Source organism: Melospiza melodia, chromosome 19 (assembly GCF_035770615.1).
Source record: "Melospiza melodia melodia isolate bMelMel2 chromosome 19, bMelMel2.pri, whole genome shotgun sequence".
NCBI lineage: Eukaryota > Metazoa > Chordata > Aves > Passeriformes > Passerellidae > Melospiza > Melospiza melodia.
The window spans coordinates 10,172,576-10,188,467 of NC_086212.1; the positions used below are offsets into that span (position 1 = coordinate 10,172,576).

At 45.9% G+C, this 15,892-nt stretch overlaps 1 protein-coding gene across 4 annotated transcripts in view; it reads right to left on the reverse strand.

Moving 5' to 3' along the window:
* Positions 1–15,892, reverse strand: part of COL20A1 (collagen type XX alpha 1 chain) — a 52,579-nt gene that overhangs the window by 17,401 nt on the left and 19,286 nt on the right. For all 4 annotated transcript variants that reach the window (XM_063172490.1, XM_063172491.1, XM_063172489.1 and 1 more), the window contains 9 exons: positions 15,422–15,561; positions 14,666–14,795; positions 13,996–14,138; positions 12,791–12,923; positions 6,991–7,133; positions 6,319–6,448; positions 5,772–5,828; positions 2,826–2,864; positions 1,061–1,199 (listed from right to left, as the gene is read on the reverse strand). In XM_063172490.1, coding sequence (XP_063028560.1) covers positions 1,061–1,199; positions 2,826–2,864; positions 5,772–5,828; positions 6,319–6,448; positions 6,991–7,133; positions 12,791–12,923; positions 13,996–14,138; positions 14,666–14,795; positions 15,422–15,561 — 1,054 coding nt within the window. The remainder of the gene's footprint in view (positions 1–1,060; positions 1,200–2,825; positions 2,865–5,771; positions 5,829–6,318; positions 6,449–6,990; positions 7,134–12,790; positions 12,924–13,995; positions 14,139–14,665; positions 14,796–15,421; positions 15,562–15,892) is intronic.

Consider the following 15,892-nt stretch of genomic DNA (forward strand, 5'->3'; position numbering starts at 1 on the left):
GAGAGGATACAAGGCAATAAGGGAAGGTCAAATTGCTTTGCCTGAAACACGCCTGTAATCTGAAACAGGACACATTGGCACGGCATAAACACAGCCCATCAGGCATCTTTTTAGAACTGATTCAAAAATAATGATAGAAGATTTTTCCTTTCTCACTCAGTTTCTGAAGGGATAGTGTCCTTGAAAGGCATCTATAAGAGCTGAACAAAAGGATTTGCCCATCATTTCCTGAGTATTTAGACCAAAGGGTTCTCTGAATCTCCCCCACTCTGTTTACTCTAAGAAGCTTTGCCTCTTTAACTAAGATTAAGCAGAGTCAGTGGCTCAGTAATTAGGCTTTAAACAAAGTAGCAATGAATGTCAGGAGTCAGATCACTCCTGATTCATAATCATAAAAAAGGAATGAGGTCACAGGAGCTGCCTGGCTTGCTTGGGACCCTGTGGAGAAGCTTCATATGCAACGGAATGAGGTCAAGCCACAAGCCAGAGCTAATGGTTATTCCCTCTCATCAGTGCAGCCCAGGCAGCAGAGAGCAGCTACGAGAGTGATATTTTCTAAAGCAAAGATCTCTCTCCAAACCAGAGATATTTGGGAGAAGGGATTGAAGATGAAAATGTGACCTCAAACTGCCATCCCTGAAATGCAGGTGGCTGTGGACAGAATGCCTAAAGACTGGTGCAGTGTCCATACGTGACATGATCCTCCTGTCCATCACAGCAAATAAAAAGCTGGAAAAAAGTGATTCTGTAGAAACCAAAAACAGCACTGTGAAAATGTTTGGCTGTACAAATCTATAATAAATACTTTTGTGTCCCCTTAATTTTTACATGACAACTCATCTTGAGGAAAGTCAGGGGTTTATTTAGTAATACATTAAGTAAAAACCCTCTGGCTATTTTTTCAATCTACCAATGGTTTGATTTAGCTCATCGTATTTATCATTTCATTTGGAAATTGCCAGCAGGGCTGCACCATTCCTCCCCAGAATGACCTTCCTTTGCTGTGCACAGGGCATGAGGCTGAGGATGAGGATGGCAAGAGCCAGAGCCGTGCTCCCACCTGGTCCTCTGGGTGAGCTGAATGTCCCTAAACAGGGTGAAGGTGCGGGAGCCGCTGAACACAAAGGGCTCCATGGCCACGCCCTTAATGGAGGAGTATTCCTTCTCTACCAAGCCAAAAACTTCCATCATATCAAATCCTGGAACAAAGGAGAACAGAGAAATCAGTGGTTAGGCAGCAGCGCAAAAATGTCTTTGAAGAGCAGGTTGAATTAGCACAGAGAAGGCAGCAGGAGAAAATGCCCTGCATGACACAACACCAGCTCGAGTGTACCCCTCAAATGGCAGCCAAGGAAAAGAAGGCTGTGTGCACATTTCTTGTAATCTTTTCCTCTTGAAGAAGAGTGGGCAAAAGATGGAGGCTTTCACAACTGTGTTTTCAAATCTTCAGGATGAAAAAAACCCCAATGAGAAAGATGTTACTCCAACGATTTCTTCCTTTCAACTACACACAAAGTATTATCTTCAAAAGGCATGGAATCAGTCCAGTAATTGCTAGCAGGGAGAGAAAATGATTTCTACTCTGAAATGCCTTGTGTGTAAGAGACAGAAAGAAATTGGAAAAAAACTTTAAAATACAAACTTTTCCATTTCTCTCTATTTTCAGGAGACACCCATGGCTGACCTGCCTTGTGTGGGCTACAGAGATTCTCCTCTGACACCTCTGACATCTTCTCTGGCTCATACAGCTTAATTTTTCTCTCCCCCAGCTCATCATTAAAGCACCAAGTCATTTTCATTTCAGTTTTCTGTTCAGTCAGACAAGATCTCACTGTTTGGATTCTGTTTGAGTTTATCAGAGTTTGCAGCAGACTGGGATGAAGGAGATGGTTCCTTCTTGAGCAAATGGAAGGGCTTCATTTCAGTGTGGTTCTTTCAGTCTGGATTCCCTCACTTCCCTTCACTATTCACCGTCTTCTGCAGTTTCTTGGCTTGAGTTTTTGTTTCGCCTGGGGGTTGGCCCAGGGTGCTTTTATTTCATTATTTTTTCATATCCCAGCAGTACAAGGGAGTTTGCCAAAATAAATGACCTACTTGAGGGCCATTTATCTCTGGTATGGAGCTTCTGACACTGAGACTCCCTTTAAAATGCACAGGAAGAGAAGGCTTGAGTCACAATTAAAAACATATTGAAATATAATCCCATTATTATCATAGAGTCATAGAACGGCTTGAGTTGGAAGGGACCTTAAAGATAATCTAGCTCCATGGAGCAACCAGACCTGAGAACTGCATCCAGTTCTTCAGTCTCACCTGTAACTCAGAACTCTCTGGGAAGGAGCTGATACCCTTTCTAAGCACAATTCACTGCTTTCTCAGGAAGCCACACTTGCCACAAACCCATCAGCATGAACAGCTCTCATGGCTCAGGCAGAAATTCTTGCCCCCAAAATTTGTGCAGCCTGAGTGCAGAGAGCTCCTCGGGCTCTGGAGGATGCACAGGGGATCCCAGGGACTGCTGAGAGGTTTGGAGTTTGATAGTCTGAGAAGCCTTTTTGAGATAGGAATTCAAATTCTGCTGGAATTCAAGGGCTGTTTGAAGCTTCACCTCCTTAAGGCTGGTGAAAATCCTGGTGTTAAGCACTAACAACTCAGGTGCTGCAAAATATTCTTCTACCTGATAAAAGACATGTTCCGATTTTGGTTTTCACACTTCTCCCCTTTTCCTTGGGACATTTTCCCCACACTCAGCTCTTGCATATATCTCCCAAGCAGTGTTTTCACTCACAGCCCAGCAGCACCAGGGCTTGCATCTGCTACTGTACCTCTTATGGAACCTTCTCTGGAGGTGATGGTGGGGCAGGCTGTGAGAACAGAATAAAAGGGGAAATCTATTAGACGGGGAAAAACCAGCAGGGGATTATGGAAGCAAAATGAACACAGTTCCTTTAGAGAGAGCAAAGGAAAAACACAGCAAAATTTAGAATATCCTGCAGGTCCATTCAGAGCTTGGACTTTAACCTTGTTTATATATATATATGGAGAAGGAGAGAATTTATTTTTATGCAGACATAAAAGTTGTTTCCTGGCTTGCCTATTAGCAAAATAAAAATAGTGTCTTTCATCATCAAACATCTCCATGATCACTTTCTTTTGACTAACTCAGCTGGCACCTGATGATATGCAATACAAGAGAGCATCATTTTGGCAAGTTTTTTTTTTAAAAACAGACATCAAAACATTTCTTTTTCTTTTAACAGTGCCTTAGTAGTGTGGTAAAATAAAGATATACGCAGTTTCAAATTTTGTACCTGCAATTGAAAATACACACAGCAAAAAAATGCATCTCAACTTGAGAGTCTGGCTTTTGATTTCTTTCAGAAAACACAGAGAGTTTTGAAAACTTTTGCAGTTTGTCTTTCAGAAATGCTCTTGATGAATCCTTTGAGATGCCGCAGGATAAAAAGCAAGACCAGAGAAGAGATGGGTATGTGAAGGTGGAACATGAGGCACCAGGGCTGTGAGCACTCTGTTTAAAGGCTCAGGTAAAGGGGTGTTTTAGAAAACAGCTCATGAATGCTATTTTCAATCATCTCCTGCCACGTAAATCCCAGGCCATGGGTGCCAGATGGAGCTGGGACAAAGGGAATGCTTGACGCAAAATGAGAAATGTCCCTGGAAACCAAGGACACTTGACAGGACGGGCTGTCTCACAAGGGGTTTACTCATTCATCAGGATAATAGAATCTAAGAGATCATTGTACTGAGGCTGCAGCATAGCCTTGCCTTTCTTGCATCAATGCCATTTCCTACCTCAGCAGTAGCCTAACTTTTGTAAAATGTGTAAGACATTTAAAGGAGGTGACTTGTTTCCTCCAAAAGATCTGAGATTCCTAAGCCTGTAAGAGTTTCAATGCCATTCCTCATGGTGAAGAAAGGGTACCCAAACCTATGACTCTGATGATCACAGGACCAATAAAGACAGGATTAAACCACAAAGACTTACAAGGTGCTGTGACCTCTGTTGTTCCAACCGATGCTTAATTTTTTATATACCATAATTCCTGTAGAACCAAGTGTAAAACTGTGGGAGAGATCTATGGAAATCCATTAAAAATCAGTTTCTGAAACGTGAGCCTTGCCATGCTGAGCCTGACCAGCCCTTGCATGGAGGATCTTCAACCTATGCACTGCTCTTTCCCTTCTCCTTCCAGAAACCAACTTTTCTAAGTCTTAGACAATGCTTTGGGTTGGAAGGTACCTTAAAGCTCATCCTGTTCCACCCCTTCCATGGGCAGGGACACCTTCCACTATTCCATGCTGCTCCAAACACCATCCAACCTGGCCTTGGACACTTCCAGGGATGGGGCAGCCACAGCTTCTCTGGGCAGGCTGTGCCAGGGCTTCAGCATCCTCACAGGGAAGAATTTCTTCCTGACATCTAATCCAAACCTGCTCTTTGTCAGTTTGAAGCCATCCCCCCTTGCTCTATCACTCCATACCCTTGTGAAAAGTCCCTCTCCAGCTCTGTCAGAACTGAAGCATGGTGAATGAAAAACAAACAAACAAAAAAAGATCCCAAAGCAAGCTGTAAACTTGTCCATTTTCCAGGTATCTTTCTTGTTTGGGAGTCGGTGAGCTCACTCTGACCCTTGCCCAGGCCCCAGAGTCCCTCTTGCTTCCATCCCTGGCAATTCCCCCCTGCTTCCCAGCTGGCAGCACTGGGATTGCTCTCAGCTCTTTGATCAGGCAATGCTCAGCTTGTGGGAAGCCTCTCAGAGTCAGGGCAAGGATCCCTGACACTGACAGTTTCACTTCTGCTTTGAAGATTTTTCCCTAGACTTTCCAGCCTAAGATTCCTGCTGTCTTGTTATCTCCTCTGGTTTTTGTTTTTCTCCCCAAATCCCAGCCCAATGCAGTTATTCACTGCTCAATGAACATTCACTCCTGCAACACCAGATCATTTCTCTCAATAATTTGGTTATATATCAATACTGGAGCCTTTATTGCACATCCAACTGTTTTCCCAGCATTGTTACATATCGTCTCTCCTTCTTCAAAAAAAAGGCACTTTATAAAACAGAAGGAATTTAATATTTCTTCCATTGTCTTTTCAGTTCTCATAGCCAAACAGCTATATTAAATTCTACAAGGTGACTCATCAGCCCTTTGAGAGGTTGTTTTCTGCTTGAAAGTTCACAGGACTTTTCCACTGTGATCTGAACACCTCAATAACACTTGAAAACTTAATCTGCTATGTCCTTTGTTGGCTGTAAATTAAATTTTTTTTACATCTAAGCTGCCTCATTCTTCAATCTTGACTTCACTCAATAAATTTTAAAACTGAAATTTTGCTTGGAATATTTTCAAATAATGCCAGCAGTGCCACAATATCTGCATTGTGATATTTACTTATTAAAAACTTTTTGTAACCCCATTAATTCAACATTTCTTACTAATCCATTTCATAGTTTGCTTTCTATCAGCTATGAGAGCATATGCTCATTAAATTTAATAAGGGACTTTACAGGGAATTTTAATTTTAAACATGTCACACTTCCCTGCACTACATTTTGGTCAAGTTGTGCAGAAATCCTCTAAAATACCATTGGTCTCTTTACTGAGCCTGGTGTTAAGAAGTTCTGTGGTGTCCTTGGGTTGTCCCCAAGGGCATCTGTCAAGAGCTGATGGACCCCTCCTGCTGCTCTGCAGAGCCCACACTGAATTAAAACCAACACCAGCAAAGCAAGGCTTTAGAGGAGATGATTTACCCTCTGCTTTAGGTGGGATGAATCCTCGGATGGAGGGGAATTTAGACAGCACTGGAGCTGGAAGAGAAAGCAATCATAGAATCAGAAAGTTGGAGAAGACCTTAAAGACCATCAAGTCCAACCTTTGACCAAAATCCTCCACAGCCACTCAGCCACATTGGGAACGGCCACATCTGCTTTAACACTTTCAGGAAGGGTGACTCTAAATGCTGCTTGGGGAGCATTTTCCAATGCTTAACCACTCTTTCAGTGAAGAAATGTTTCCTAATATCTGACCTGAACCTCTCCTGACCCAATTGAGGCCATGCCTGAGCTCTGTTGTCCAAGATTGTGACGCCAGGCTCGAAACCCGAAGAGCCGCCAGCCCTTCGCGCTCACCCCAGAATTGTCAATAACTCACAGGAGTACAGAAACTGGGGCAGGATTTTCACTTTTCAAGGCCAATATTCTATTGCTGAGCAAACCCCTGGCTTCAGGCAGAGTGTCCCAGCAGAGGTGGCAGCTGGAGGGCAATGCAGGAGGTGCCCACCCCAGCTGAGTCCCGTACCTGTCCGGCCCCTGGTGGAGGTGCTCTCGCTCTCTCCCGTGTAGTGGATGGCAGAAATGGTCACCTTGTAGGCTCGATCAGGCAGCAGGGACTGCAGGGTGACACTGCTGCTTCTGCCTGGAGCCATGATCTGCAATGGGGGAAGAAGAGATCCCAGTGATTGGGGCTCTCATTGCAGCTCTCACTCACTGCCCAGAGTTAGGTGGGGCTGGCTCAGAGCAGCATTCCTGCTTGGTTCAGCCCAGCCAACCTATCTATGTGCTGCTGTTGGACTAGCAATGGCCAGAGGAAAGTCATTTTCCATATAAAGACCCCGCTATTCCCCATGGAAATGCAGCAGAAGTGCTTTATAATAGGATTATCAAGCCGTTTAAGCAGGGAATCTTTTAAAATAATTATATTTAATCTCCCTAAGCCAGAGGGGCAGTAGGTTTATCCCCCACCCCTCTGCCTCCAAGAATTCCCTCCCCAGTTCAGTGAGCAGAGAAAGCTGTGCTATAAGTGGCTTTGATGGAGGAAAATATCTTAATTACAAGACTCTCAGAGTTCCGTTTACAAAGCAACACATCAGCAAGAAGAGATTTGGTTGTGAGCCCTGATATCCTAAACCTGACTGGAGTGAGCAGAGTTCCTCTGGTCACATTGTCCCCCACAAAGGAGCTGGGCACTCACAGTTTGCTGGGCAGCAGCGTCAGAAACAGGGCTGTAGGTGATTTTGTAGTGCTGGACTCGGCCATCAGGAGGGGTCCAGTGCACCTGGAGGCTGCTGGGCGTCTCAGAGCTGATGAAGAGGTTGGTGGGTGGGCTCCGGGAATCTGTGACAGGGATGGAAGGTGAGCAGCACAAAGAGCAGGGGGAATTCTCTGTAAATGGGGCCAGCAGTGTTTGCTTCCAGGCCCTTTTCTGAACGCCTCAGTGTCGCAGACATCTTTTATGAAAAATCCTTTCTTTAAGATTTTTCCTCCTGAGAAGCTGAGAGGCCTCAGGAACAAACTGCAAACAATGGTTATCTGCTGCTGTGGAATGCAACAGGTGGATCTTTGATCAGCTGGCTTGGGCACAGAGCCAAGCCACAAACCTTTGTTACCATTCTTTGCTATTCTATTCTTAGCTAACATTCTGATGAAATAATTTCTTCTATTCTTTTAGTATAGCTTTAATGTAATATATATAATAAAATAATAAATCAAGCCTTCTGAAATATTGCGTCAGATCCTCATCTCTTCCCTCATCCAAGAACCCTGTGAGCACCATCACACCTCAGTGCTCTGCTGTGCAGGTAAACAACACTCAAGGCAGCCACAAGCACCCAGGAAAGAGGGAAAAATAATTCTGGAGGGTTGAGGATTGCCCAGCTACAACACACCACAACTCAAACACTCAGTAATTCCAAGCCTAGGACATGGGGAAAATTCTTACAAAGGTGAAAGAGTCCTGGAAGCACAAGGCAAAGAGACCCATCGTACCCATCATGAACAAACACCAAGGCTGCTTGAACTGGAACTGAATTTCATCAAGCTGGACAAACAGCTTTACTGGCAATTAAACCTGGATCACACATCAGAGTTAATCCATCATCATTTCTAATATTTTTCAGCTTTTTCTGTTTTAAAATTATTCTTAAAAAAAATCCCAGAGCATCCAGCACACCAGAGTTCTGTCTGGAGCTTCTGACATCAACACCCACATCCCTGGAATGGGTCACACAGGGTGCCTGAGCTATCCCCTCTTCTCTGGCCCTGTCCTAGGATGGCTGGAGGGGTTCCAAACAGGTGATGGGCTGAGCCAGACAACCAGAAAGGAGTTTGCCAGAGACCATAGCTGAGCAATTTTTAATTACATAAATGCATTTCTTTCCCTGGGGTCCTGCTGTGCAGCAAACTGGATCTGACGACAGAGGCTCTTGTGCTGGAGGGATTTCTCTGAGCAGAGGTTGAGGGAAGAAGGGAAAGGCAGAGTGGGCTAAATCAGGTCAAAAAGAGGCTCAAGAACATGGGGTTGTCTGCTCCTGGGGCATTTCCAAGCATAAAATCATGTGTCTGTCCTTGAACTCATGCTGGTGTGAAGACACAGAAGTTCTGGACAAAAAAAAAGAAGAATTTATTCAGAAGACACTAAAAATGATGGGTGAGCCCTAAAGACAGTCAAAGAAACACACTAAGGTGATGAGGTTTTTATTCTGCACTTTTCCTGTAAGGATGTTCTGTCCACCCAGCAAAGCCTGGGGTGACCTTAAAGCACAGGTTGAGTGAAGATCATTTCCATCTTCATTGATCCTCCTTCTCTTTTGTTTAGGAAATAAGCTTAATTTTACTGAGGCTGAACTGAGATTGCAGCAGCTGAATCAGGCTGGAGGTGTTGCTGTGCACCACCGTGAGGCAAAGCAGAGAAGAAAACAAGAACAAAGTCACTTCAGCAGCACTTTTATCAGTCAGTGATGCATCTTTGCTGCCTGCGCTGGCATTTCCTTCACCTGCGGTCAGGGGAGGCAGCTGAAGTGAACTTTAAAGGGCAAGTTAGGGCAAGTCTTTGGAGTCAGGTTTATTCTGGAAAGCCCTCAGGCCTGGCAGGGTTTGATGGCCTGGCTGTGACAGACAGGGGACAGGACATCTCCTGAAGCTGCCCTGGAGGACAGAAGCATCCCTGCCTGCATCTGTGGCTTTGTTTGCCTCCTCACCCTCTGCTCCTCCACAGGAGCAATCCCTGTGTGCTCTCAGGTCTAACCAGCATTACAGGCACACAAATACTCAAATAAGAATAAAACCCTGGCCTCCACTCACTCCAAATGCTCACCTGCAAGGATTATTATGTATTAACTACAAGCCATGTGTTTTCCTGCCATGGGTTGAAGCTTCATTCCCACATTTTTATTTTATTTTATTTCTTTTATTTGCCATGCACACTCTATCAGGAGCAGTGCATCCTCAGTGAGGAGGTGGATAAAGAGATTTCCCCACAGCTCAGCTGGAGGAGCAGGGCACACAAGCACTTGTGAAACACTTCAGCAGCAGCTCCCATCCAAACTGCCCTCTCCTTGTCCTTCAGGACCATTAAGGGGCTCTTTTCTTTTGCTCAAGTTCTTTTTCCCCAGCCCGGATGAAAGAATTCTCCCTCAGTACAAAATAAGGTGTTTGTCTGATGCTCAGCAGGACCAAAGCCACCCCTTCCAGCATTTTCCATTCAGCAGCACCTCCGTGTCCCAGCAGATTCCTCCAGGAAAGCATCCTCTGCACTCCCTGTGCTTGCTGGGAGGGTTTGTGTTTGAAGCACCACTAAAGATGTTTATTAGTGTGACAAGTGATCGCTGTGAAAGCCTTTGGTCAAGGATAAGGACTTTGCTACACTTGCCAATTTATAAAACAGACTGAAAGGAGAGCTCAGCTCAGATGAGAATTCAGTCTAAATATAACAGAGAAAAAAAAGAAACATCAGAACTGTTGGTAAGAGGTGCATTTTGACAATTTTGTTGTCTGTGGGAAATACATCAGCATGCTTTTGTTTCTGCTCTGCCTCTTGAAAGTCTGCAGGGAAAAGTTTGCTAACTGGGTTACTGAAAAATAATCCCAAACTTTTTTATTTCCTCTAGTCAAAACAAACAATTTTAAAAAATCCAATATCTCCAAGACAAGAAGGAGCTTGTACAACATCAATGTCTCCAAATTTTCTTTTCCAGCTAAAGCTACTCACTTATTTCAAGTTCATAAAATGACAAATCTCAAACCATAACTTTGAAACAACTTTTTCTCCTACCAGCAAGATGAGTGACCTCATCCCAATCCTTCCAAATGTCACATCACACTGATGGTTGGTTGTTGGTTTTTATAGGAGGATGATGTTTCTGCTGTCCTGTATTTTGTGAGGGATTGGTGTATGCAGGGTCCCATGAATGTAACACATCTGGTCTCAAAATGGGTGTTTCAGGTGAGACAAGAGGCATTACTGGCCCTGAATAAAATTGGTGTTTTTCCCTCACCCCAGGGGCAGAACTTGCTTCCATTTCACAGAACCATAGGCAAGGAGAGTTGCTCTGACCTGGCAATTTTTTCCCTTGACATTCAAAGAAGAAAGTATTTCAGGGAGAGGATCTTGTGTTACCAGTTCCTGCTGAGTTTCACTTCAGTCCTTGCCCTTAAACTTCAGCATTTCTTGGAAATTCTACCAAGACATTTCTAAGAAAAACTTCATGACTTGACCTATCCTTACATAAAGGGATGTTGCCAAGAGAGAAAAAGAGAAAAGCAATGATGAAAGCAAAAGAAAGCATTTCCTCCCTCCCTCCCACAACCTCCTTTAGCACACACTTTGGGTATTGTTCAGCACAGCCTGATCAATGCTGCTCACCACCTAGCAACCCAAAGTCTGCCCTCCTGAGGGGATCCAGGGAGCTTTCATCACTGTTTCAGCCCTCAGAATTCCATTTTATAATGAAAATTAAGAGGGAAAGGGCTCAAAAATCAGACCAAGAGGTCAGGGTTTTCAGATAACACCAGAGATTTTCATTCTGTGTCTGAATGAGTTGTTGTCCACCAGCCCTGATGGTAGATTAACACCACTGGACATCCTGACAAGGCACAGTACAGGGTGGCAGCTTCTGCTTGAAACACTGAATATTTGAAATGTAACCATATCCCAGGAGACCCCAGAGTCCTGCCTAGGGCCACATCATCCCATACACTCATTGCTCAAGCCTTCAGCAATTTTCTGGCATCCCCAAATTCCCCGTGACCTGCCCCAGAGCAGCCCAGGACATCACCGGCCACCCCTTCTGTGCCACTTCTCCTCTGTGGGCACTTCTTACTTTAAACTCTAGAAAAGAATTAGCATCAAAACATTGATTTCACCTGCAAATATTGGCTGGAAGGAGTGTGGCAGTGCCCTGACTGCTCCTGCAAAGGGAGCAGCAGCTCCCAGGCACTGAATCCTGTGCTGGCTGCACACCTGGCTGTCGCAGACATCTTTTATGAAAATCCTTTCCTTAGGATTTTTCTTCCTGAGAAGCTGAGAGGCCCCAGGAACAAAATGTAAACAATGGTTATCTGCTGCTGTGGACTGCAACAGGTGGATCTGTGATTGGCCCATGTTGGTTGTTTCTAATTAATGGCCGATCCCAGCACAGCTGGCTCAGACAGAGAGCCAAGTCACAAAACATTATCATTCTTTCTTTTTCTGTTCTTAGCTAGCCTTCTGATGAAATCCTTTCTTCTATTACCCTTCTGATGAAATCCTTTCTTCTATTCTTCCAGTATAGTTTTAATGTAATATGTATCATAAAATAATAAATCAAGCCTTCTGAAACATGGAGTCAGATCCTTGTCTCCTCCCTCATCCAAGAACCCTGTGCACAGCTGCACACCTGGCTTTCTGGAGAATTCTATTTTCTTCATGCAGGAGGCAGAGCCTGACCATTCCCAAGGCTCCTGCACAAGGACAGCAGCTGACAAGCAGAAATCAAATTGCTTTCCCTGCCCTACTGGGGTGCCAGCAGCAGCAGCAGCAGCAAGGACTGGCTTGTGCAAATGTGCCCAGAAGGGCACTGCCACGTGTCATTGTGCTGGGCTGAGAGAGCTCCTCTGACACTTCATAATTCATAGCTTAAAACGTAGTAATTAATTTTCCTACAGCCTCCAAACAGCTCTAATTGTCCTCTTGTCATCATATATCAGTAGGATGCTTGCTTTTCTTTTTTTCTTTGCCAGTGTGCAGCTCCAAGGTACTTGTCTGAGGTCGTTTCCTATAAAAATGGTTTTAATATTTATTATTAATAAAACCTGAGCTTCTTATTCTAAGATTACCACTTACTTCAAGCTTCATCAGCTCAACATCAGCCTAAATGAGTTTATTCTGCAGAGGAGGACGAGATCTGAGAGGAGAGGGAGGACTGTTGGTGTTGAAGTGTTCCATTCATTTCAAACAAAGCCATTTTACAGGCAATATTAATTACCAGGACCTGTGGGAGTGCCAGTTTTTAACCTCATATCCTGCCTGTACAAAGCCAGATTTAGGCAATGCTTCCAAGGCAGAGTGTGCCTGCAGGATTGCCTCCCATGTTTGTAAATGCCCTCAGTGAGGCAAACTCAGCAATGACAGAGCTCAGGAAATGCTCACCCTGCCTACAGACAATATTTTATTAACAAGAACCATTCCTTAGGCAGCACAGGGACACGTTCAGCTGGATACCCTCAGAATTTATTTCCATCCATGCACTACACTGAGGCAGGGAGGGATGAAATGTGCTCCCCATGGAACACGTGCAGGGATTATCAGCGTGATGGGATTGCCCAGCCTCTTGCTCTCAGGACAGACTGAGAACATTTCCACACAGAAGCCTAAATAACCATCTCTAGCTTTACTCAGACATTCGTGTGTGTGTGTTTTCAGAGCTGGAGGTGACCGGTCTGAGCTGCAGGAGTGTGCTGGGTTGTGAGGGATCCCCTGCCCTGTCTGTCACCCCGGGCTGTGGACGGTCACTTACTGGTCCTGTGGTGGACAGACACAGTGTCACTCCGAGCTCCATCTTTGTAGTAGGCCCAGATGGATATTTTGTAGTCAGTGTTCTTCTGCAGGCCGGGCAGGACGGCTGTGGCCACATTTCCAGCCAGGGAGAGCTGCACAAGGACAGAGAGGACAGGGGTCAGCCCCGCTGCCAGGCATGCCCAGGCTGCTCCATGCCCCCAGGTGCCTGGCTCACAGCTTGTCCCTGGCACAAATGAGTTAGCACTGGGCTCTGGGGCCAAAGTTTGGGGTTGCACACGTGTAAGCAAAGGCAAAATTGCAGCTGTGAATGATGCAGAGCAGATGCCTGTGCATGGGAGCCCAGTGATGACCAGCAGCTCCTGCAGCACCACAGCACAGAGCTCTGACACAAGGCAGAGAGCACAGAGTTCCTCTGATGAGTTTCCAGCTTCTAGGGGAGCTGGGGACAGAAGCCCCAGCATCCCTCTGTTCCAGCCCAAATAGAAATTATTTGGTCTCACTCATTGCAGGAGAGACTTGGGCATTAAGCCTAGATTTAAACTGCTGTTTGACCTCATACTGAAAATAGGGGCTTCAGATGGAAGGGGGCACCTGGTCCATCCCTGCCAGATCTGCACCAGTTCTGTCTCTGCTCATTCTCCTCTGAGTGCTCCTTGCTTGGACCTCATCCTTCCCAAAGAGCAGTGTCCCAAAAATATCAGTGCTTCCTAGCACTGAGGAGAAGAGAAAATGCTTCACCTTCTTAGAAGCAATGCCTCCAGCTATAAATACTTGAGTGCTGTCTTTTTCTTGTCCACAACATCTTGACATTGGGGACTGGTGATCCTCTGCAACCCCAGATCTTTTTTCTACTGAATTGCTTCTTAGCTATTTGTTCTACATCCTGTATACCTATGGTTAATTATTCCTGCCTAAGCTTAATACTTTCTGCTTGTCCCTATTAAATTTCATCCTTGAGGTTTCCCAGAACACTTCTGCAATCTTCCCAGAGCCTGCAGGACTCTGCCCTGCTGTCCCTCCCGCTCCCAGCCCTCAAGGTGACTGCTCCACTGAAAGCCAGACCCAGCAGGGATCCTGCTGAACTGTTCAGTTGCTGGAGTGCATTGCCCTGAATAGTTTCACACTGCCCTCTGCCACTCCAGCAGGTGAGCTCAGAGCCAGCCCAGCCTCCCCAGAGCTGTGTGTGGGCTCACACCCTCATACCTCCTGAGGCTTCTCTCCACTGGCTGTGCTCCACTTGATCTGGTAGACAACCACGTCCGAGGCAGCCACAGCTTCCCACTGCAGGCGGAGGCTGTTCCCAGAGAGCTCAGCGACCTTCAGGGCACGGGGAGGGGGCACCTTCACTGCGGGGAGCACAAGGAACACCAGCTGAGGAGCAGGCTCTGACAGCACCTTGTCAGAGCCAGGGTGGGGAGCAGATGGCTGGGGAGCAGAGCATCACCCAGGCAGGTGTCTGAGGCCAGCCTGTCTGTCGCTTCTTCAGACCCAGATGACAGCAGTCATCAGGAAAGACAGGGGTAAATTGTTTTTAAAGCCCTAATTAAGACAGGTTATCTCGTTTATGGGGAGCACAGATATCACATTGGTTTTGTAAAGGGAAGAAGGCTAGGAGGGCTCTCAAGGATGCAGAGGTTAGTGATGCATCATGCTTTTCTTCATTTGCTTCTTTTCTTTATCCCTTCCACCTCATTTTGAGCATAACACAATTGGACATATTCCACACACAAAGAACAGCAGCCATCTGTGCTCTGTGCAAGGGTTTTGACCGCGAGCTGCTGGGGCCAATCTTCAAAATATCCAAGTTCAGAGATACCCAAACCAACTTTGTCACCTCTTACTGAGACCAGAAGTATTTCCATTCCTTACTTACAGGTGGTGACATTGCCAGTAATTGGAAAGGAGTCCCCTTCATCATACGTGGATCTGACACTGATGAAGTATTGTGTGAGGGAGGACAGAGGTCTCAGGACAGTGGATGTTGCAGTGCCAGGAACTTCCACCTGCAGTGGGGAGTTGCATGAGTATTGTAAGACAGAGGGTGAGACACTGGGCTTGTTCAGTCTGAAGAAAAAGAGACACTTTATTGCAGCCTTTCAGTATTTAAAGGAAGCTTATTAGAAAGATGGGAACAGACATTTTAGCAAGGCCTGTTGCTCTAGGACAAGAGCTTTAAAATAAAAGAGGTAGATTTAGATGAAGTATAAGGAAGAATTTTACAACAAAGGTGGTAAAACACTAGCATAGGTTACCCAGAGGTGGATGCCCCATACCTGAAAAAATTCAAGGCCAGATTAGATGGGGATCTGAGCAACCTGATCTAGTTGAAGATGTCCCTGCTCACTGCAGGGGAGTTGGACTGGATGGATGGATGGATGGATGGATGGATGGATGGATGGATGGATGGATGGATGGATGGATGGATGCCCCTTCCAACCCAAACCATCCTGTGACTCTAGAGGTACAGCTGCAGAGAGTTCAGCATGCAGCGATAACCGCAGCCAAAGCGCCCATTTCAGAGTCACAACTCCGCCAGCACTCCGGCTCTCCCTGCACCATGCTGAAGGAGAACAGGGCATTATCCAACCCCCCAGGTGTCTTTTCCTCCCCCCAGCCCTTGAGGACCGACCTGCCCAGCGTTGCCCCCTCTGCCAGAGACATAGGTGAGGTGATGGGCGCGCACGGCCGGCGCCGCCGGCTCCCAGCTCACCCGCACGGACGCGTGGCTCAGCTCCGAGAAGCTCAGGTACCTGGGGGGACTCAAGGCCACTGCAAAAACAGTTAGTGACAGCACTGCCAGCCTTCACAGGCTGCACAAATGCCACCCACTGCCTCCTGCTGCTCCTAGATGATCCCAGCTTGAACTAAGAGGCTCGCTCACTACGCAGGAAAATATTCCCTTTATTCACTGGGATGCCTTGTGATGGCTGACCTAGAAGAGAGGCTAGGCAGAGGTAAAGAATAAAGCAGGGATTTATTAGAAGGCCTCTATGGATACACCTTAGGCAGCCCAGCTGGGGCAGCACCCAAGATGAAACAAAATGGTCACAAAATGCACGCCCAGTCACGGGGTCTCACACTTTTATATGTTCTGCTCCAT